The following is a 23,309-nucleotide window of genomic DNA, read 5'->3' as shown; positions in this document are numbered from 1 at the left end:
TCACCGGTTATCAGTAGCAGGTATCGCCTATTTGTATGTATTACACTCTCTTTCCCTCTGTTTTTTTCTTTTGGTTCGATTCTGACCAGCGTTCTCTTTCTCTCTTTGTATGTATTACACTCTCTTTCCCTCTGTTTTTTTGTTGTTTTAGTGTTTAATTTTTTTTTGTTTTAGGGTTTTTTGGTGCCAAATTTTACTCATCTTGAGTTAATAGAACAGAGAAGATAGGGTGACCTACGTTTTTAGTAGCGGGATTGCCCCAGATTTGTCATTATTCTCTTATCCCAATCCTCCACTCCAGGTAATTTTCTTTACCTCTACCATTTAAATTCTGAATCATATAGAAATTGTGCCCGAATAGCAACCATTGAAACCCTCCTTCAACTAAACTGGCTTTAATTGACCTTTGTAAACAATAGTCTTGGCAAACATTAAAGAGGGGGGGGGGGGGGGAGAGCAGATAGGAGATATAAAGAGGGAAATTAAAGCTTTAATTGACCTATGTATGTATTAAACCCTCCTTCAACTGAACTGGCTTTAATTGACTTTTTTTGTATTATCTGCTTCTCAAAATAGGAGATAAAAAAAAAAAAAATTATCTCAATGCAGAGCTGTAATGTCCTCAAAAGTTACATTTCCTAACTCAGAAATTTAAAGAGGGGGGGGGGGGGGGGCAGCAGATAGGACTTTCTGAAAACCACACCTGGAACAGAGAGAACATATATAGAAGTCCCTGACTCCACCATGCTGGAGGTCTAAAGCAGCCCGAATAGCAACCATTGAACATTGTTTCATGTCTAGGAAATCATTTGTACATTGAATTGTAGGTCATGGAACCTACCCTAACCTCAAATTTCATGTCCAGAAAATCATTTGTACATTGTTTGTTATATTTATGTTATTGTCAGTTTAAAAGTGATTGGAAAAAGAATGGGGTAATAAAACCAGAAACATATTGGCTAGACTAGAAGAAGATATAATTTAGCTATACAAAAACAAAAAATCCCATGATAGTAACACATCATAATGGCCTTCATAGTACAAAGTTTGTTATTGAAAACTCCCATTTTGCCTTATTCTGATTCCTTGTTTTTTCCCACCCTTTCCTAAGCAAAGCAGAAAACTAAAAAATATAAATGAGTTTCGGTCTGTCTGTCTCTTCCTATCCTACCCTACACCTCAAGCTATTCACATATTGAAGATGTGCATACAAAATCCAATATTTCATGACAGCAACTCATCATAACCCATTCCAGTCTGTACTCTCTTCCCATGGAAATATGGAAGTTAATAAAAACAGGAGGAAAAAAATGCACTTTGTCGGTTAGTACTTGTACATGTAAGAGAACTAGCTAGAAGGAGTAATGAAGAACTTATTATTGAGCTCCAAAATTGGACATGGATTGCTCCTTCTCATTGGTCTCAAAGAAGCATGGTAAGAAACTTCATGGATTTGAGCTTCACTTTGTAGAGGTAATGTATACAACTGTTTCTTCAAAAAGTTTGTCCTTTCCAAGTGAGTCTCATCTAGTGATGATACTCTGCAATAACATGCTTATCTTCTCTATACCAACATTCTCCTCATCAACCTGATCTCCACACGCGTTGCTCTTCTGAAGCTTTGCCATTGTGTTTCATTGCTTTGTTTGAAGCTTTTTGTCCTCATCTCTTGGAATGTCATTTGCTTTGGGGGAAGCCATTAGAGGAATGATTTGTTCTTCACCATCTTCAATTTGTTGGTGGGTTCTCTTCTTTTATGCAGTTGGGAATGTGGTGAGGCTACATGATCTTGTGCAGTATACATGGATACGTGTTTTGGAGAAGAAAAACACATGAAGAGATAGATAATGTGAGAGAGAGAGAGAGAGAGAGAGAAGAGCAGAGGTTCTCCTTGAAGGAGATGGGAGGAAGAAGAGATAAAGGGAGATAATATTAAGGGATATAGAGTGGTTAAATTATTGTGGAGTTCTAGAAATGTCAATGGCAACGAAGCTGGGCCCACAAAGTTTTGGATCCTGAAATACTGTTTTTGGATCACATGTGGACATGCATGATAGCATTTTTTATATTAGCAGAAGTTATGTAATATCATATATTACAAATGACTATTTGGCTAAATTATGTGATACTATGTTCATTATTTAAATACATTTTGTCCTAATTTATTTTTGTTCTCCTTGTGTTCCTACACATGGTAAGACTGTTGCAAGAGTATACAATATTGGGTGATAATGGAATTCAATGATTTAGCGGATCCATACAATGCTTTTATTGATGGGGAAAATGAAACTGGGTCAAATGATGTATTAAATGATGAGTATCTTATTGATAGTGAAAATACAGTAAATGCAGTGGGTCATGATGTTAGTAGAGATGATGATGATGACTGGAATAATTCAGAAGGAGAAGATGGTGATGAGAAACAAGCTGTGGATTTGAGTTTTGATGGGGAAGAGAATCTCCCAGTAATTATTACCAATGTTAATGACTTGGAACCTACTATTAGCATGATGTTTCCGATTGATGATGAGGTATATCAACATTATAACAGTTTTGCTAAGGAGATAGGGTTTTCTGTTCAGAAATACAGGGTGGATCGGTCAAAGTTAGATAAACACGTAGTTGCAAGATACTATGTCTGTTCAAATCAGGGTGAGAAAATAAAAGACAAATGGAGAAAGGTGGATTACCACCAACGTGTGACAAAGAAAACTCACTGTGGGGCTTTATTGAAGATCAAGAGTAGTAATGGGGTGTGGGTGGTGGATAAATTTGAAAAGGAGCACAACCATATATTGGTGAACAGGTATGAGTCTTTCAGACTTAGATCACATCAGAAAAGGCATAAAGTACAGTTGACCTTGTACAACGACTGCATAAGTGTGGCATAAGACAAGCACATATAATGAGAGTTGTAAAAGATTTTGCTGGTGATGAGAAGTTTGCTGGTGGTGAGAAGTTTGCTGGTATTAATGATGAATTTTGTTTGACTATACTTAGGGCAAATCGAAGAAATTGCATAGGGGTAGACTGTCAACAAACAATTAACTATTTGGAGAGTAAAATGGCATCAGATGCAGGGTTTTTTTATGATGTCCGTGTCAATGAAGACCACCAATTGATTGGAGTTTTTTGGGTTGATAGTAGAGCACGAGAATAATACAAGACTTTTGGTGATGTAATTCTCTTTGATACGACATATAAAAAAAACAAAAAGTTCTCATTTGCTCCTTTTACAGGTGTTAATCACCACATAGTGTACATTTTTTGGTTATGGACTAATTGCTGATGAGATAAAGGAATCATTTATATTGCTATTTAGGACATGGCTTCGAGCGATGGAAAATATGCAACCTAAAGCAATATTTATAGATCAAGACCCAGGAATAATGAGAGCAATCAAGCTTGTGTTTCCATTGACTGTGCATCGGCTATATGGATGGCATCTGGAGAAACATAGGATACAACACATGAGAGCACTGTACAAGAAATATCCTGATTTGAACGCAGTTTATAGGAGAAATATTTATGGTTCTAATACACCAGTTGAATTTGAGGAGCGATGGGAGAGCATGGTAAACAAATTTAATTTACAAGATCATCGATGGCTAAAGAAGCAGTTCAGGATACGTCAACATTGGGTGCCTTGTTATTTCGTAACACCTATTTTGCTAGAATGAGTACGACACAGAGGGGAGAATCGATGAATATGTATTTTAAGGACTTCTTCACATCATCAACACCTCTTAATGAATTTGTTATTCAATTTGAAGAGGCTGTGAACAGAAGAAGAGAAAAAGAAGCCAAGGGAGATGCCATCTGCATCATCTCATCCCCTTCTTGTGCTACAGGTCACAGAATTGAGCAACAAGCCGCTAATGTTTATACTAATAAGGTGTTCAAGTTTTTTTCCAAAGAGTGGTTCGCTTGTTTTGGTCTTTAAGCAAATCAATGTGATGATGAAATTATAGAGAAGAGGTATAATGTCATTCATTTGGATGGGGTTCAACAGAATGATGGCCAATATGTATTGGATAATCATCAAACTGATATCACAATTTGTGGATGCAACTTGTTCAATAACAAAGGTATACTGTACAGACATATACTTAAGATATATGTGATAACAGACAGATCCTACATTCCAGATAGGTATATCATGCATAGGTGGACCAAAGCGGCCCAATTTAGTAACACCATATCTGGAACTTTGTCAGGATCATCTCAAGGACAGCCACAACAACCAATATGCTTTTACAAGATCTTGCCAATAAATTGCAAGAGAAGGATCTCTTTCTGAAGAGCGGTTTGATTTTGCTTTAAAAATATTGAATGAAGGATTAGTGCAGGTCCAGAGATTACAATCAAATGTGCCTAGTTCGAGTTGTAATCTGAAACCTTTAGCTGTAGTCCAACGAAGAGTAAATCAACCCTTACGTAGATCGATAACAAGGGATAGACCGAATTTACAACGTATGGTTGCTGCCATTGAACCAGTCACTAACCGAAGGGGTTACCATTGTTCTTCTTGTGGCGGTACAGGTCACAACATTCAAAATTGTCCTATGGTAATTCTTTTCCTTGTCTTGGTATATCTATATTGCAAGTTGTATTTATATTTATGAATTTCTTATAAATCTTATTGTTAGGTTAACACATTGGGGATTACGGGCGATCATACACAAGTCAGCAACTTCTCTTTTCAAATAGAGACCTTGGGGGTTAATACACAATGTAGTAACCTATCCTTGCAAATAGAGAGAGCACAGGATAATACACAAGGCAGAAATCGATCGGAGCAAATAGATTTGAATGGTAAAACATCTAGGTTATATTAAGACCCGTTCTTAATATTTTGGTAACACAACACCTCTTTATTCACTAAACCCTTGTTTGTCATGTAGAACCTGCTACTCTTTTGTGACAGTTTTGTCATTCAACCATTTTTTGTTAGGATAAGGGTGAGTCGTACTCCAAATTTTGTAATTTATATTTGGTTTGGTTCATTGCAGTTGTGCTTTTCTTATAATTTTTTTTAATTTTATATAGTGACAAATTCTTCATTTATAGATGTTTGTTAATACTATTTTGCCTGTGAAATACTATTGGATTGGACAAACCCTAACTGATGTAGATCCCAATCCCTTGTTGTAATACCCTTGTGCTGTTACTGTTACTGGAATACTACAAGTACTGGAATTGCCATTTACAGGCTTAAACTACATCCACGGCCAAGGATGTTGCTGCTGCTGTCTTCCTCATTTGAGTGCATGCTGATGTTGTTCTTGGAATTTGATTTTTGTTCCCTTGCAAGACAGCTTATTGCTGCATTCTTCACAAGTAAGGAATATGCAGTCATACCAGGAAGGCACGAATTTCAATTTTGCCTGCACATGCTTCTATCTGACATAAGATAGTTAGATTTTGATATCCATGGAAATGATCAAATGATAATTTTTAGAATTGTTCTTGGAATTGAATTTTGTGTGCCGTACTAATTACTGTGCCTATTTATCTCCACCAGGGTTTTTTTGGGGCAGGTGGATTCGAAAAGCTAGTTTGAGATACCTGATGATATCACGAGGAGTAATGGATTTTTGGTTTTTTGTCATCTTGAAACCCCAATCCCTTATAACAAAGACATACTTTAGGTTTTTTGTGTAGTGGTTGGTTGATAAATTCCTATTTATCTTTGATAAAAGTTGATAAATTCATATTTAGGTTTTCTGGTGGATTGTTGTCTTGTCATGACATAGGAGGGTTGTATAAACAGTGTGACAGAAATACAGTTTTAGGGTATGAACTGTAAAAATATCTTTGTTGGCTTTATTTACTATATCACTTTAATTTTTGGTAGGTCTTTTATTAATTTCTTGTCCATTTTATTGGATTCTTGTTTTTCTATTTTTCGATTGTCTTAATTTCTCAACTTTTATATTTGAAGTATATCAAAGCATGATTATAATAAAACTTGATATATAATTAAAAGAGTGCCCAGCTAAAGGGGCTAAAAATCCTTGGCCAATTAATTGAAATTAAATACATGGTTTATCATGTCAAGGGGGGGTTTCAGTGTCAAGGAATGAACCAATACGAGTTTTAGGCCTCCAAGGGTGATCCTTTTTCCTTGATAATGAGATAAATCTCAAAAATAAAAAATTTATGTTTGTAGAAAAACCTCAAAATTCGATGTTGAAAAGACTCAGTTTGACATTCAAAGCATAAACTTCGACATCTAAAGAGTGTCGTAGGAATGAGATTTCATGAGGTTGCAACTTTAATGTCAAACAAAGTTTGGTGTCTATCATCATGTGTGCCCGACAAAATCAACATGGAATGTCGTTTTGCTTGGCGTGCCTTATCGTGTACTTTGCCCACATCAAGATTTTTTACGGCATAAGAACATGGATCTGGCTCTCCTCCAGCCGTGGCTAGAGGTCTTAACAAAGACATTTTTACTTTGTCCTCTTAACAAAGACATTTTTACAGTTCATAAAGACAAAAGGAAGGCCAGGGATGAAGTTATTGGGTTTATTGGGTTATTGGATTTGAGAGTCTATGGTTGATTGGTTATTGGGTTATTGAGTTTATTTAGTTTATTAGATTTATTGGGTTATTGGGTTATTGGATTATTAGGTTATTTGGTTATTTGGTTATTGGGTTATTGAGTTTATTTAGTTTATTAGATTTATTGGGTTATTGGGTTATTGGGTTATTGAGTTTATTTAGTTTATTAGATTTATTGGGTTATTGGGTTATTGGATTATTATTAGGTTATTTGGTTATTGGGTTATTGGGTTATTGGTTTTATTGTTTATTGGGTTTATTGGATTTATTGGGTTTGATGGTTTATTGGGTTTGAGGGTCTATGATTGATTGGGTTATTGGGTTTATTGAGTTGTTGAGTTTAATGAGTTATTGGGTTATTGGGTTATTAGGTTCTTGGGTTTATGGTTTATTGGAGTTATTGGGTTTATTGGGTTTGATGGTTTATTGGGTTAATTGGGTTTATTGGGTTATTGAATTATTGGGTTTATTGGATTATTGGGTTTATGGTTTATGGTTTATTGGGTTATTGACCGTTACTCATTAAGACAAAAGGAAGGCCAAGGATAGAGAACCAGACCCTACTTTTGTTAAATATTGATGGCTTAGATTATACCCCATGCTTGCAAATTTTGTCAAGTAGAAAGTAGAAACACACCACTACTTGCAAATTTTGTCTTTTCTGAACTCACAAAAGAAGAAAGAAAGAAACAGAGAAAGAGAGAGAGGACTTCAAGCCTTTAAACTTCAAAGTTCAAACACTACAAACTCCAAAGTATTTTGTCACTATTCATTCAAACATAGAAAATCATAGCAATAAACCCCATATTTATAAACAGTCTTAATTACACCTTTTTCAACATATATTTCAGACTTCCCATCTTTCAATACATAATGATATTAACTCATGTCCACTTAAGCCAAAAACTATTTACAACCAAAAGAGAAAGGAACATCCGATTGACTCGGATACATCATACATGGGTCTATATCATAATGATCTGAGATGACCATAAATACAAATCTTTTATCCAAAATATAATAAAAAAAGATAAAAAAACTGTCCAAAAATCAGTGTGGAAACAAAAAAAAAAATACTAAATCCACATTGATTCATTGAAAAGAAAAACCCACAAAAAACCATGAAACATTCTTCAATCTGTATCTTCCTCTTCCTCATCATCTGTTGGATCATACTCTTCTTCAGGATCTTCTTCAAGATCCTCTTCTACATCTTCTTCTGAATCTTCCTCTGGATCTTCTTCTGGATCTTCTTCTTCATCATACTTTTCTTTAAAAACATTCTCTTCCACATCTTCTTCATCATCTGATGACAAGACAATGCAAGTGCTTGGTATGTTGTCTACCAAGATTGGATCATCAAAAGTACCACCACCATAGGCTGGTGGTGCTGGTGGTGGAATTGCTAGAGCTGGTGGTGGAACTGCTGCAGCTGCTGGAGCTGGTGGAGCAGGTGGAGAAGGTGGAGCTGTTGGTGGAACTGCTGGAGCTGGTGGAGCTACTGGTGGAACTGGTGGGGCAGGTGGAGCAGGTGTAGCAGGTGGAGCTGGTAGACCTCTATGAGCTGCCAAAGTAAGACGACGCAGCTCTCTCTGCCTTTCAATGCGCCATCTCCTTAAGGCTGTAACAAGCACAAGATTAGGTGTTTTTCTCTTACTCAGCCTAAAGTGAGTGGGGCAAGGTTTTTTCCTCAGAATGTGTAACCTTAGTCATGCCATTGTAAGCAAACACAGGAACTCCTTGTGATTCAAGCAAGGAGAATTCATAGGTGTTAGTATGACAGACAAAAAACAAAAAACTCTTTAAATGGTGGGAGAAATAATCCACAACTAACACATAAACAACTAGCATAAGTAATGGAAACAAGATTACTGTAGAAATGGAAACCTATACACAATGCAGAAAATCAAACAAAACAAACGGACAAAGCAATCAAACAAACAATGCAAGGATCTACGAGGTTCAGCCCCTTGGAGGCAGCCCACTGTGAAAGGGGTATTATTGGTATTATTGTACATTACCTGTGTATTTTTCATTTTCCATTTAATTATTTCAGCATCATAGGTGTCCTTCTTAGAATCAGATGGTTTTTTAGTAGAACCCGTTACATAGCCCAATCTGCTTTTACCAAGTAGGAAATTTTGCATTATAGAAGACCGATAGGAGTAGTTGCTCCTATTCAGCCGAATACTAATTGTCTGATTTTTGTCATCTACAGCAGCCATAATTTCAATAAAAATAAGAGCACTGTAGAAATAGGACAGCTATCAAGAGGCAAAAACTATATCTTCATCACAGGATCTATTTTTGTAGTACTGCAACTTCAACAATAGGCCCGCAATGAAGAAGCTAAACATACATTTCAGAGAAATAAGATAAAAGCCCAAGCTGCTTATGACAATAGGAGATGATGTTTTGAATGGAAAGTGGGAAAAGAAGAAACCAGTAGATGCTTTGTAATTGACTGTTTGCAATGAATAAAAGAGCCCAAGCCTCTGTTGCTTCTGTAATGCTTTGTACTTTTAGAGTTTGTGATAAACCCAAAATCACATCAATCAATCAGAGGCCGCCACGTGTCCCAACCCAGGTAGGAAGACCATCTCAAAGCCGACCACCTTACATTTCACTCGATTGACCCGTATGGGCTACTACCAACAAGGAAGTCCAGGTACTATGGGCTACTACCGCCAACAACAAAATATACATCATCTCATGGGTACACGACGACCACCACCATCAGCAAGACATGTCCCATCACAGAGGACTCTAGGCCACCGCCTACCAGTCCGTAGTCTGGATGGACTCATACACAGGGAACCTCATCTACCACGTAGATAAGTCTATCCATTAAGGATACCAAGTCTATCATGACACCACGTCTCACGGGAAGACAATTACCAAATCTATCATGACACTACGTCTCACGGGAAGACAACTACCAAGTCTATCATGACACCACGTCTCATGGAAAGACAACCAATCAAGGATGAGCCCTGCTACTCAGGGACTCTATCGACTACGAAGGCCACTCTACATCAACTGGGACTCTCCACATCGTCACACTCCACTATAAAAAGGAAGGTACTTTACCCCATCAACCCATCTTGAAGACTATTATTCATCTGTTTGCTCAGGAGATCTGACTTTGGCATCGGAGAGTCCTAGGCCGGAACCACACCGGTTCTCTTTTGTCATCCCCTGATTCTTTTGCAGGTTTCGGCACTCGAAAGGACCCTTGAATGATTTTCTGACACAACAGTTTGATCAAAAGAGAAAGAAGAAAAAGTTACAGAGATAGAAAGAGAAAGAAGAGAAATTGCAGAGCAGCACAATACATATCTTAATCAATAAGTTTTGAAAAAGTTGCAGAGATAGAAAGAGAAAGAAGAGAAGTTGCAGAGCAGCACGGAACATATCTTAATCAATAAATTTTGAAAAAGTTGCAGAGATACAAAGAGAAAGAAGAGAAGTCATAGAGCAGCACAATACATATCTTAATCAACAAGTTTTGACAACTGGACCACTCAAAAGCAAGAAAGCAAGAATTAAAGAACAACCCCAAAGAACCACATTGCCCTTGAGAAAAACAGAAAAATAGAAAAAATAAAATACACAGGTAATGTACAATAATACCAATAATACCCCTTTCACACCCACAACCCAAAGTACAGAATACAAGATATTAGCCCTCAACGAGTACTGCACCTTTTGAGCTAGAAGATATGACAGCAACTACCAAAATAGAAAGGGAAAATTTCACGGACATCCCCTCTAAGTATTCAATATATCAGGGACTATATTTCCTCAAATGGAAACGAATCATAGCAATAAAAGAAACCCCTTTGTTAACATTAGGGAAAATATCATCCCCCTGCCCTCTAAGTTCGCTTAATATCAATCAAATACCCAAGTTTTCAAAAATGATTACTCCCTCCCCTACTTTATAAAGATTATATCAACCGTACCCTAAGCATCAAAGAAACCGGAATTAGTTTTAAGAAACCCTACTTCCCAACTTCACAAGGAGAATCATCATCATCGTTTGGTTTAGCAGGTTAGTTTTTAATCAAGAACCAAACTTTCCTTCTCATAGTCACATAAAAATATTATTTTTGGTAAAAGAAATAAAGTTATAGAGAATTCTAAATCAGGGGATTTTAGAAGAACCCAGATCTCTCTAGGATAAATGGGTTTAATTTTTTTTTCTCTTTGCAATGAGAAGAGAAGATAATGCTTGCAGGCTGTGCTCCAAACCAGATTCACCAGATTCAATAAATTGAAGTAAAACTCAGAAGTTGCAGCAACAGTACTTTGAAGAATAGGCAGATCGAGCTTCAATGGAGAAAACCCCAAATTCCCAACAGAACTGTGATCTGAATCTTCTTCAAACAGTGATCGAGTAACCCTCTATCAAATCTGTTGTTAATGTTGTTGAACCAGCAGAGAATTAATAATGAGCAGTCCTCCAAAGTAGAGAGAACAATACCCGTGAACAGTACTTTGAAGAAGAAAGAGAAGAAGAATGGAGAAGAGATGGAGTTGGAAAAGGGGGATAGGGGGACGGCTCGTTGGCGGTGGAAAACAGTCTTCACCTCCTCTCTGAGCAAGGGTTTTAGTTTTGAAATTGCAAAACTGAAATCGTTGTCTTCTTCCCCAAACTGAAATCGTTGGACTTGCAACTCCGAAGAAAAACCAATTGCCAAAGAAATTTAACGATGGACAACATAGTTAATCTAGATCAAAACTAGCTAATGGGTTTAATTTCAAGATAGATCAAGAGTTGGAATTGGATTCTCAAACTACAGTTACAGTGGTGTCTTGTTTTAAGGAAAAGAATGCGAAAAAGAGTGAGTGAAGGTTGAGTTAAGAGTGACAAATTAGCTATCCAAGAATGCATAACAAAACTACTTTGATCTATCCACAGCAAGGTAAAACTAGAAATGAGGAGCCATTGTGTATAAGATCTGTGCAAAGGTTATGCTTTTTCTGCCATATTGCAGTACAGTATTCCGGAAACCTATTGTGTAGAAGCCACTATTCAATATTTTCCACTTCTGATTTAGCTAGTTTTGGTGGAAAATTTATTTTATTCCATTGGAATCTTTCAATGCCCAGCCTTACCAATGGTGTCAAAGTTCAGCCTCAAACCCGTCTGAGAAGAGGAAGCTCACTATTCAAAAGTAACAGTGAAGGATGCTTCTTGTCTTCTTTTTCAATGATCTCTGCCCTTGCTATTCCAAGGGTTGATCTTTCATAGAAAATGGAGAATTTTTCTTCCCTCACTGAGCTTTGCAGCTGCATAAGAAATTGCTCAAGCATGAGGACTCTGCAATGAGCGCAGATTCTTTAAGGCTAGATTTGTGTGTAGAGATGGGACTTTAAAAAAGGGGTACAAAGCCTCCTAAATTGGGAAAGCCAATATGGATTTATAAACCCGAGGATGCATCTCTGAATGAAAACTCTGCTATCAGGGTGTTTTTTCCACTTCCCAATCTGTATAGCCTCCAATATGCTATCAGACTCAAAAAGATGGTAGGTGTTTCCTGATCTATCTTCTTTTTGCTCCCCTTAATTATATGACATTATAGTAAGAAAATGATCTGAAGGAGATGCATGGACATGGACTTAATAGTACTTTTCCATTTTATACAGAAAATATATCAAAGTAACTTGTCCTTTCCAGGAAGCAAGACAGATACTGCATTAGCACACATAATAGAGAGCACTGCAGGAATGGATAAATTGAGTTGCTGCCACAAAAAAATGGGAAAGGGAGAGTAAAACACAACCTGTAGACCCAAATTAGAGCAAGAAAACTAAAAGTTTCAGTCAACTTCCATATGTTTAATTTAGCATTCGCTCACATTATTTGCTCACAAGGTGCTTCCTCACATAATGTGTGTAAGAGACCTCAGCAACTCATTTAGAAGTTTTGTTCATCTCTATAATGTTAGATATTTGACCAGATACTGGGATGAAAAAGGAGTGATGTGTATATTTCATAGAAATTTATATTTAGTCCTTTTGCTAGAGTTCAAGATTTATGCTCTTAAAGAAGCTATAATAGTATAATTGATGGTCGCATCTAGCTAATGCTACAACAGAGTCTTGATAACTCCAGAGAGTGCACATAGTATGAGCAGTAGTAGGAACTAATGAATATTCTACAGAGATATCCAAAGCTTCCCATTATCTAGAAGCCTTGCACCACATGGTTTTCATCACAACAGATGTGAGGGGCATTACTGATAAGGAGAGCAGCATAGCATTTGAGACTTCATTTAACTAAAGGACTACAAGAGTGAATTATTCTTTTAAAACACCTGTTAAGGATCTTTAACCAGTATACTTGAAGCATAAACATTTATTAAGTATGAATTGACACCAAAAAAACCTACATGGGTTTTCTGCTAAAATTGCATAAATCAACAATGCTGATCAAACAGTGATTCAAAGTATTGAGATTCTAGAAATTGAAAGTTACACAAAGAGTATGATTCATTGGAATTAGAAACATTTTAATTTAGAGAAATTAGGAGTTCGCAAGGCCAGTCCATTCCCATACAAAGCCATATTCTCTGCTAAAGTGTAAGCTCCCTAATCAAATCTGAATACTTCATTGACATCTTTGTCTACCATTCTATTTTAAAGCTCAGATCTTCACCATTGTGCTCCATTCCAAAGTCGCAGCCAATGGCCTTCATTGAACATGATCAGATTAAAATTCGAATGAGGACATCTTTGTCCTACTCCTAAAGCTGTTGGGTAAAACAACCCCTATACCACTTGTGTGCAAGTTAATGGAGATCCACAACAATAACCAAATATGTGTAGAGTAATAACACAACAAAACAAATCAATCCAAACCACAAAAGCACACACCGATTTTAACGTGGAAAACCCTTCCAAGGCGAAAGGGAAAAACCACGAGACCCCGTCTAGGTAAAACTTCCACTATGCAAATAATAATGGGGTTACAATTCTTCTTTCTAGACAATACTAGAGGTTACCAAAGCATCAAGAGAAATAACCAAATACCCTACTCTTGGATTACAAAATAGCTCACCAAATAATAAGGTGGATTCACAAGAACAACAACACTCTCACCTCAATACTGGCAATGAAAAAATAGGAAGAACTACACCTTTCCTAGTTCCCTGGATCAAGAGATCACTGTCATGCCGTACACCATAACCCGAGTATAAAGCATCCAACAGAACCTTGCTGTTTTTCTTCAATCTTTCCTTCCTGCAAATGTTTGTTCTCGCAGAAGCTTGGTCTCGGCTCGTACTGGATGCAGTGATATGGGTTTTTGGAAACAACAAAACAGGAGAATGAGAGAGACGTGTTTTTGTCTCTCACCGCTTCAACCCATTTATATTAAATTGAGAGAAAAGAGAGATTGGGAGAACCGCCATCAAGGCGGTTTGTGCTTCACCGCCTTCAAACCAAATAGAAGGTGGGTCCCCCTTCACGTGAGGAGGAACCCAATCCCAACAAAAGCTTCATCTGTCTTGGCTCACTAAACACATCCTTAAATAGACCTGATTTAAGGAAAATAATCCCTGAACAAGAAGTAAAACTAAAAGAGAAAACAAGATAAAACAGTTAATCAAACAACCTAAGCTGCCTCTGATTTCAGGATTCCACCCACAATAACCCAAAGGCCCCAAACATGATCTGGAGCCATGAACAAACACCTGGAACTGATACTTCAGTAGTATTGGTTTAATGATCAAAGGGGAAGATCTCCTCAAATTGCAAGCTGAACAAGTTATGGACCTATTATGAGTGTTGCCGACAAAACTTTATACCGAAAACAACCATGTTTCATATAAATAGTACGAGCATATTCAAGATAGCCACAAAGGAAATATGATAATAAGCTATGCCCCTATATAGTACGAGCATATAAATAGTACGAGCATATTCAAGTAGTAGGACCTATCACTCATATATGCTAAAGAGAGTGATAGGTCCTACCACCTATCAAAGTGAAAGAGCTCCCAACCTTGCTCGAGGATGGAAATGATGATGACCCTCTTCCAGATTTCCTTAAGCTAATCCAACAAAGCAAAGAGAAGAAAGCACAGGCAATTCTTGAGGAATCTAGGGTTATTAACCTAGGATCAGCTAAGAAGCCAAGAGATATTAAGGTTGGGGCATCCCTCCCTGAGCAAGAAACTTCTTCCTTTGTTGCCACTTCCAGACATGGGAATTTTAATCATATGAAAGTAATTTTACCCAACATAATGCTAAGCCAGACTGTATATAGCCTCCAACATGCTATCAGACTTAGACATGTAGGGTAAAGGGTCCCCAATCTGGTCATCTCTTTTTTTTTTTCAACAGAGTACAATAAAACAGAACAATATGTTATAGAGTACAAAAACAGAGCAATATGTTACGATTTTAGGGTTTTCTGAGAAGGTGAAAACCCTACATAAATCGTACTCATTAGCCTTCAATAACACAGATACAGAGAGCATCAACAGCTTAACATGCCATGAATTTGCAGAAGATTCATTCATATAAGTCGGGAGAAATAAAGATGCAAATAAAAAGAAATACAGTTTTAGGGTTTCCCGAGAAGGAGAAAATCCTAGATAAATCTGACTGATTAGCCTTCAATAACACAGAAACAGAGAGCATCACTTGACCACAGACATAGAGTATCATCAAGAGCTTAAAATGCCATGAAATTGCAGAAGATTCATTCATACTAGTAGGGAGAAATAAAGATGCAAAGAAAAAGAAATACAGTTTTAGGGTTTTCTGAGAAGGAGAAAACCCTAGATAAATCCGATTGATTAACCTTCAATAACATAGAAATAGAGAGCATCGGTTGTTGACCGCAGACACGTAGCATCATCAACAACTTAACATGTCATTAAATTGCAGAAGATTTATAGAAATAAGGAGAAATAAAGATGCAAAGAAAGCACAATACAGAGTTAGGGTTTTCTAAGAACTGATTATCTTTGGTCTATTGAAGATGAAAAGGAAATACAAATGAGCAAAACAGAGTTAGGGTTTTCTGAGAACGGATTACCTTTGGTATGTTGAAGATGAAAAGGAAATTCAAATGAGCAAATGAGGTTATATATAACATGATTAAAACGATGGCGGGAAGGGGGATGAGAATTTTCATTTTTCTGCCTGTTCATACCATTTCTGTCGATCTGAAACCCAAAAACCATGATAAGTGATAGATGTCATATCTATCAATCAAGATTTAGGGTTTTTTTATCAGGACCCTAACCAACATCTTGTTTCGATAACATACAATCCATCATCTTCTCAGTTGCCTTCATGCATATCCTTTCTCTCACCGTCTCTTCCCCTTCTAGCACTCTCTCTCTCTCTCTCTCTCTCTTTGAAATAGGGATTACATACTCTGTGTCTGCTCATCTTCTTAAAACGACCAACACCGTATCAATATTCCAACATCTAATAGAAGCAAGATATGCATGGATTACTAACATGATCCATGATGAACATCCGGATTTCACGTTTACAAATTCAACATCCATGTCTTTAGCTGCCTCCTATGAACCCTGCTGTCAATTACCCTACTCCACTTCTCTTTGGAATGGCTTCTATCTCTATATCTGTAGGGTTTCTTTTCATATACTAACTGAACAACGACCCTCCCTCCTTAATATGTCGGTGATGTGGGTTAGTAGAGTTAAATGTAATTAACCACTTGACCCATTTTAACTTGGTCCTTACCATAGTTAAAATAGGTCTTATAAACCATAAATACATTTCAGAATATAGTATATCTCAAAAAACCCAATAACCCAATAAATCATAAACCCTCAAACCCAATAAACCCAATAAATCATAACCCAACAACCTAATAACCCAATAACCTAATAATTCAATAAACCTAATAACCCAATAACCCAATAAACCCAGTAAACCCTCAAACCCAATAAACCCAATAACCCAATAAATCATAAACCCTCAAACCTAATTGTAGACACTGAATTTTGTTACCCCCCGACGATGATGATAACAGGACACAGACAGACATCGGTATCCCTCTCAAGAAGGACTCTTGTCCCTACATCTAAACCAAATCACCCTAACATCCCTAAAATGACTTATAAGACCCTTTTACCAAATGCTAAAGGAGGTACTGCTCACCCTCCCCCACCACAGTGGTCCCGCTAGCCGGTTAGCGGGCCGTGAGGGTCTAGGGGGGACATCTCCATGGCGCCGTGGAGGACTTATCTGGCCAGGAGAGAGAGGGGCCCCTCCCTATAAATAGGAGGATCCCCCTACCCCAAAGGACAAGCTTTTCTCGGGTAAGGAGACACTCCAGGCTTGTTTTGCCCCCCTTTTCACCCTCTTTTTCTCCTTCTTTCCCTCATGAGTATGTGAGTGAGTGGAGTTCTTCGACGTGTGTAGATCCTTCGGTTACCCATCCAAGCATAGAGCGATTATGCTCTTGGGTATTGTTATCCCGTCAGTGTACGGATAACGAAAAACCCCCTTCACAGCCATTATTCTGTCTGTATACAGATAGCGAGAATCTCTTATATAGCCGTTACTCTGCCCGAAGTCTGAGTGACAAAACTCATCCTGTATAGCCTCATTCTGTTCGACAAGAGAGAGACAAGCCGATCGTCTGTCTCCACTTAAGCCGTGGAACATCACATATTTTGCCCTCGGTGCGCTTTCATTTATTTCTTGCATTTCTACACAGGTATCTGTCTCTTTCCCTCTCATTATTTTTGGTATAATGTAGACAATTAAAGCAACTCATTTAGTGTACATAATAAATGATTTTTTCTTTCTTTGTCAAGATTAGTGTATCATAATTTATCTTCACATGTTAGTATAAGATATATTATCAAGGGAGAATATTCGAAAACCAGCATCTAGTAAAAAGATCGATTTATCCGGGCGAGGTGGGTGCCTAACACCTTCCCACCCTCGTAACCTGACTACTTACCCTGAATGTCTGACCAGACCCTATGGAATCACGTAGCCCTTTCCGTTAACTCCGGATGGGGCTACACCCATTGGGTCCTAGGCCCTAACCCTAGGTGGCTACTCTATTTCTTTATAAAGCATGATCCCAATCCCCATGATGATATATCGAAACGATACACCGTTATTCACCGAAGCCAATCCTTGTCTCCATAGAGGCTGAGGAACCCTCGTCCCGACGACCACGGTACTTACACCAATAAACCTAATAAGCTAAATAAACCATAACCCAATAACCCAATAAATCCAATAATCCAATAACTCAATAAACCCAATAACGCAATAACCCAATAAACTTAATAAAACCAATAACCCAATTAACCCAATAACCCAAATAACCCAATAACCCAATAAACCCAATAACCAAATAACCCAATAACCCAATAACTCATAAACTCTAAAACCCATTAAACCACAAACCCTAAATCCTAATAAAACATAGATACTGAAACCCAATAAATCATAAACCCGAAGACCAAGCCATGAGCATGAACCAACACACTGATGGTTATGTTACAACGAGTGATCACATGTCCCCTGGCCACCCCGGTTGCCACCACGACCGAGCACTAAGCTCGCCGAGCATTGAGTCGAACCTACATTGTTCGACAATACGGCCTGGGCTACTAAGAACGAATGCTTGGCCGAACACCCGTAACCCATAAACCGAATAACCTATAAACCCAATAAATCGCAAAACCCTAATACCGAATAACCCATAAATCCAATAAACCTTGAACACCTAATCACCCAATAAACCATAAACTCTATAACCCTTAAACTCAATAAACCCTAAACCCTAAAATCCAATAAACCATTAACCCTCAATTCCAATAAACCCAATAACCCAATAAGCCCAATAAATCATAAACCCAATAACCCAATAACTCAATAAACCCAAAAACCCAACATACCATAAACCCAAAAACCCAATAAATCCAATAAACCCTAAAACCCAATAAATCGAATAACCCATAAACCCTAATACCAAATAACCTATAAATCGAATAACCCATAAACCTAATAAACTGCAAAATCCAAATATCGAATAACCTATAAATCCAATAAACCCTGAACACTTAATCACCCAATAAATCATAAACTCTATAACCCTGAAATCTAATAAACCCTAAACCCTAAAACCCAATAAAGCCTAAAACCTTAAAAAAAATCCTAAAACCCAATAAACCATTAACCCTAAAACCCAATAAACTATTAACCCTAAATCCCAATAAACCCATAAACTCAATAACTTATTAACCCAATAACCTAATAACCCAATAACTCAATAAATTCAATAACCCAATCAACCATACACCCTCAAACACAATAACCCAATCAATCGAATAATCCAATAAATCATTAACCCAATAACCCAATAAATCCAATAACCTTATAACCCAATAAACCCAATAAACCAATAAACCCAATAAATCATAAACCCAATAACCCAATTAATAACCCCAGTAACCCAATAACTCAATAAACCCAATAACCCAATCAACCATACACCCTCAAACCCAATAACCCAATAAATCATAAACCCAATAACCTAATAAATTCAATAACCTAATAACCCAATAAACCCAATAAACCAATAACCCAATAAATCCAATAACCCAATAAATCATAAACCCAATAATCTAATAACCCAATTAATAACCCCACTAACCCAATAACTCAATAAATCCAATAACCCAATAAACCATAAACCCTCAAACCCAATAAAATCAATAAACCCAATAAATCCTAAAATCCTAAAACCCAATAAATCGAATAACTCATAAACCCTAATACCAAATAACCCATAAATCGAATAACCCATAAACCCAATAAATCCTGAACACCTAATCACCCAATAAGCCATAAACTCTATAACCCTGAAACTCAATAAATCCTAAATCCTAAAACCTAATAAACCCTAAAACTCAACAAATCATTAACCCTAAATTCCAATAAACTCATAAACCCAATAACCCATAACCTAATAACCTAATAACCCAACAACCCAATAATCCAATAATTCAATAAATCCAATAGCCCAATCAACCATATACTCTCAAACCCTTAAATCCTTAAACCCAATAAATCCAATAAACCCAATAACCTAAAATCCTAAAACACATTCAACCATAAACCCTTAAACCCAAAAAATCATAGACACTACAATCGAATAAACCATAAATCCTCAAACCCAATAAACCCAATAAACCCAATAAAACCAATAAACCCAATAAATCCTAAAACCTTAAAACACATTAAACCATAAACCCTTAAACCCAATAAATCATAGACATTGGGTTACCAATAAAACATAAACCCTGAAACACATATTGACCCAATAAACCATAAATCTTGAAACACATATTGATCCAATAAATCCAATAAACCATTAATCCTAAAATCCAATAAACCATAAACCCTAAAACCCAAATACCCTAAAACACATTAAACCATAAACCCTGAAACCCAATAAACCATAATCCCTGAAACCCGATAAACTCAATAAACCCAATAAATCCTAAAACACATTAAACTAATAACCCTGAAAACATATATTCATCTAATAAACCCAGAAAACCCTTAAACCCAATAAGCCATTAACCCTAAAATCCAATAACTATATTTTCACAACATTGGTACACAAGTCTATACATTATTTTCTCGTACAAAATATCTTCTTAATCAATTTCATTATTAATGATGTGAGAGTGATAGACTTGATTGTTGACGAGTTAATCGGATTATTATAGATAAATAAATCCAGATGTTGTAATTCAATTTTTTAATCGATCAAAGTAATTCATATTAACTTGGTGTAGACAACTGCTTTTAAATAATAGACTATTGATCATCCTTTAATCATCAATATTGCATATTTGTTCCTCCAGCTATCCAGCCCTGGTCCCCCCTGACCTCCCCTTTATAAAGCTAAATTCTAATTAATCTTTCAAGGATGGTCAAGGGGGCATCGGGAGTATTTTAAGCAACAGTACATGTGAGCCTTGCCTAGCCTTCTTGGCTCCAGTTGCTATCTCCTCCGCCTTCCAAGGGGAAGCTCTCACTATAAGGAGGGGTTTGCTGCATGGTATATCAGAGGGTATGGAATTCTTACTAGTTCAATCGGATTGCAAAGAATTGGTGAGATATTTACAGTAGGGTATCCCTCCTCCTATAGAGATCTTCTCCATAGTTAATGACATTTCGTACTTGTCTTCTTATTTTAAGTCATGGTCCTTCTCTTTCATCTCCAGGGAGACTAACAGCGTGGCTGACTCCCTGGTCAGGAAGGCCATGTCTTGTTCGTATGAGACAGTGTGACCTTTTTCCACTCCATGGCTTTCGGAGGCTTGTAATTCGGATGCTATGTGCTTTACACGTTTAAATAAATAGTTTTTCTCTTTACCAAAAAAAAATAAAAAATATTACAGATTTGTTCATAAAATCCTGTAATTCTCAAAATTCAGACCGAAATCCAACATCATTCCACTGTCAAAAGGACAACATTTCAGTACATAAAAGACAATATTGCAAACCTGTACATAAGACAACCGTAATCTTAAACGAATCCAAACATAACTACATCAAATCCAACATCATATATTAATATTAAATTATATATCATTAAATATTAATAGATCACTTGATGAAACACCCAACCTAGACATCAAATTGTTCAAATTCAAATCCATCAAATACGGTACAAGTTACTATTTCAGACACATTAAATCAAATAATATACAATATTTTGTGTTACCACCCCATTAAAATGTCAATATATGAGTCAACAGATATATCACCAACATCTCTCAATCTTCTCTCCTACCCCTACAACATGACTCAATTCTTTTTGTTCAGCTCAATCGCACTGAAGGCATCTAACACTTCTTTTAACATTCTTGTTTGATTTTTCGAGCCATTAATCGCTGCTCTAAAATATCGTTTTCATAAACTCATTTGAAGTCGAAGGACCTTCAGACGTGGATGTCTCTGCGCAACCAACTGAACTACACTTACGTTGGGTAAAAGGAGCTTCACACTTGGAGGTTTCATCTTCTATCCAAGCGAACATTCCACACTCATTATCCGCAACCTGTAGTTTAATTCAAATAATATTAGAAAAAACACAAAACAGCTTAAAACCAACTTTATTTGTTATAAAAGACATACAAATGTATAAGTTGGTATAGTATTCATATCGATTTTGATTTGGGGCAACACCAGAACACCCGACCTTTGCTTCTTTCAGTCTTTGAAGTTCTAACCTTACATTGTCCATTTTCACATTCACATAATCTAAATTGATCTACCCACAATAAGAATTGGCATCCTTGTGTACATTTGTAAATTCCCTACCTCTATTTTTTTCAGACCTACAAACTTCAATCTTACAACTCTTACCGCATAATTCACAAGTAGCAACGTTATTCATAGTATTAGTAGAAGCCATCTGGTGAATTGATTAAAATAAAAAAGATTAATTATTTCAAGCAAAATCAATGAGATTCAATATTTAATTTTAATCACAACAAGCTATTCTAGATAGAAATACTTCTTTACCTTTTGTGTTTTCTTTAATATATTCCCAGAACACATACAAAATGGATGAAGGATCAAATTCCTTGCTGAGCATAAATTGATACATTACATATGCACAATTTCAGGTCTACATAACATTCATCACTCTATGTAAATGTGATACATAACAACCATTATACTGAAAAATGAAATTCACCAGTCTATGTAAAGGAAACACAGAACAATTGGTATTATACTGAAAAATTAGCATTTATTCCATCAACAGAACTTTATATCCACAAATATACGATCTACAAAATGTCAGCATAGCTCAGGCCATATGGAGAAATTTTCCAAATACAACTTCTTAAGCATTACCAAACAAAAAATTTTAAGTAGAAGCAAAATAGAAATAAGATGCATTGATTCCATGATTAGAATTTGGAAAAATATCATCCCCCTCCCCTCTAAGTATCCATAATATCAATTCGGTACCCAAGTTTTGAATAATGATAATACCCTCCCTTACTTTTGAAAGACTCTATCAACTGTACCCTAAGTGGCTAACAGTGTTAAAACAACAGTTCAAAAGATGATAATACCTTTTTTCTTCTTCTTCTTCTGGTTTTCCACCACCGCCATACCTTTTGCCTCTCATGAATCCATCTCCTCTCCTTCCTCTTTGACCACTCTTTTTCATGCCCATTTCACCTCCGACCCAGATTCAAATGGGAATTAAAGTTTGAATGTCAACAAAAACCACCAACGCCTACGATGAAACTACAACTGCTTTCATAGAATTAGATCCCAACTGGACTCCTTCCAAGAGATTTCTATCCTCCTTTTGATTTGCCCTCTCTTTGGGGGAATGCAAATTTTCTCTTTCTTCTTGGATTTGTCAGCTTCACTCTCCATTGCTTTGAATTGGGTGGGAATTAAAATTGCAGGAAGAGGAAATCAAGAGCAGAAACGAAGTAAGTGTGGAACAGAGCAGGTGAGTGCATTGAGAACCAAGAATAAGGTTTGAGGTCCTTATAGAAAGGTTCAACAAATTCAGAATTAGGATTCAGGACTGGTATTGATTTAGATTGGATTTCGTTCCCAATTAGCCAGAACCAGAATCGAGTTGAATCTGTTTATAAAAACTTAAAATTGGATTCAGTAATCGGTGGAAATCAGAATTAGGATCCGCCGATTCGGGCAATTCAGTTATGAATCCTCGA

At 36.7% G+C, this 23,309-nt stretch overlaps 1 protein-coding gene across 1 annotated transcript; it reads right to left on the bottom strand.

The window, feature by feature from the left end:
• Window positions 1-7,700: 7,700 nt before the first annotated feature.
• Window positions 7,701-22,792, bottom strand: LOC122672117 (protein cappuccino-like). Its single transcript, XM_043869615.1, has 5 exons — window positions 22,689-22,792; window positions 22,121-22,193; window positions 21,950-22,018; window positions 21,586-21,661; window positions 7,701-8,188 (listed from the first exon to the last, which is right to left on the bottom strand). The coding sequence occupies exons 1-5, from the start codon at window positions 22,790-22,792 to the stop codon at window positions 7,701-7,703; spliced, it is 810 nt and encodes a 269-aa protein (XP_043725550.1).
• Window positions 22,793-23,309: the final 517 nt, after the last annotated feature.

This window comes from Telopea speciosissima, chromosome 8 (genome assembly GCF_018873765.1).
Source record: "Telopea speciosissima isolate NSW1024214 ecotype Mountain lineage chromosome 8, Tspe_v1, whole genome shotgun sequence".
Lineage (NCBI taxonomy): Eukaryota > Viridiplantae > Streptophyta > Magnoliopsida > Proteales > Proteaceae > Telopea > Telopea speciosissima.
This window is presented reverse-complemented; position numbering and strand designations above follow the sequence as displayed.

Coding starts and splice junctions, on each gene's coding strand:
- LOC122672117 (XM_043869615.1), bottom strand. CDS start 22,792: ATGGGCATGAAAAAGAGTGGTCAAAGAGGAAGGAGAGGAGATGGATTC. Junction 22,019..22,120: donor AAAACACAAAAGGTAAAGAA/GTATTTCTATCT, acceptor TCAATTCACCAG/ATGGCTTCTACTAATACTAT. Junction 21,662..21,949: donor GTAAGAGTTGTAAGATTGAA/GTTTGTAGGTCT, acceptor ATTAAACTACAG/GTTGCGGATAATGAGTGTGG.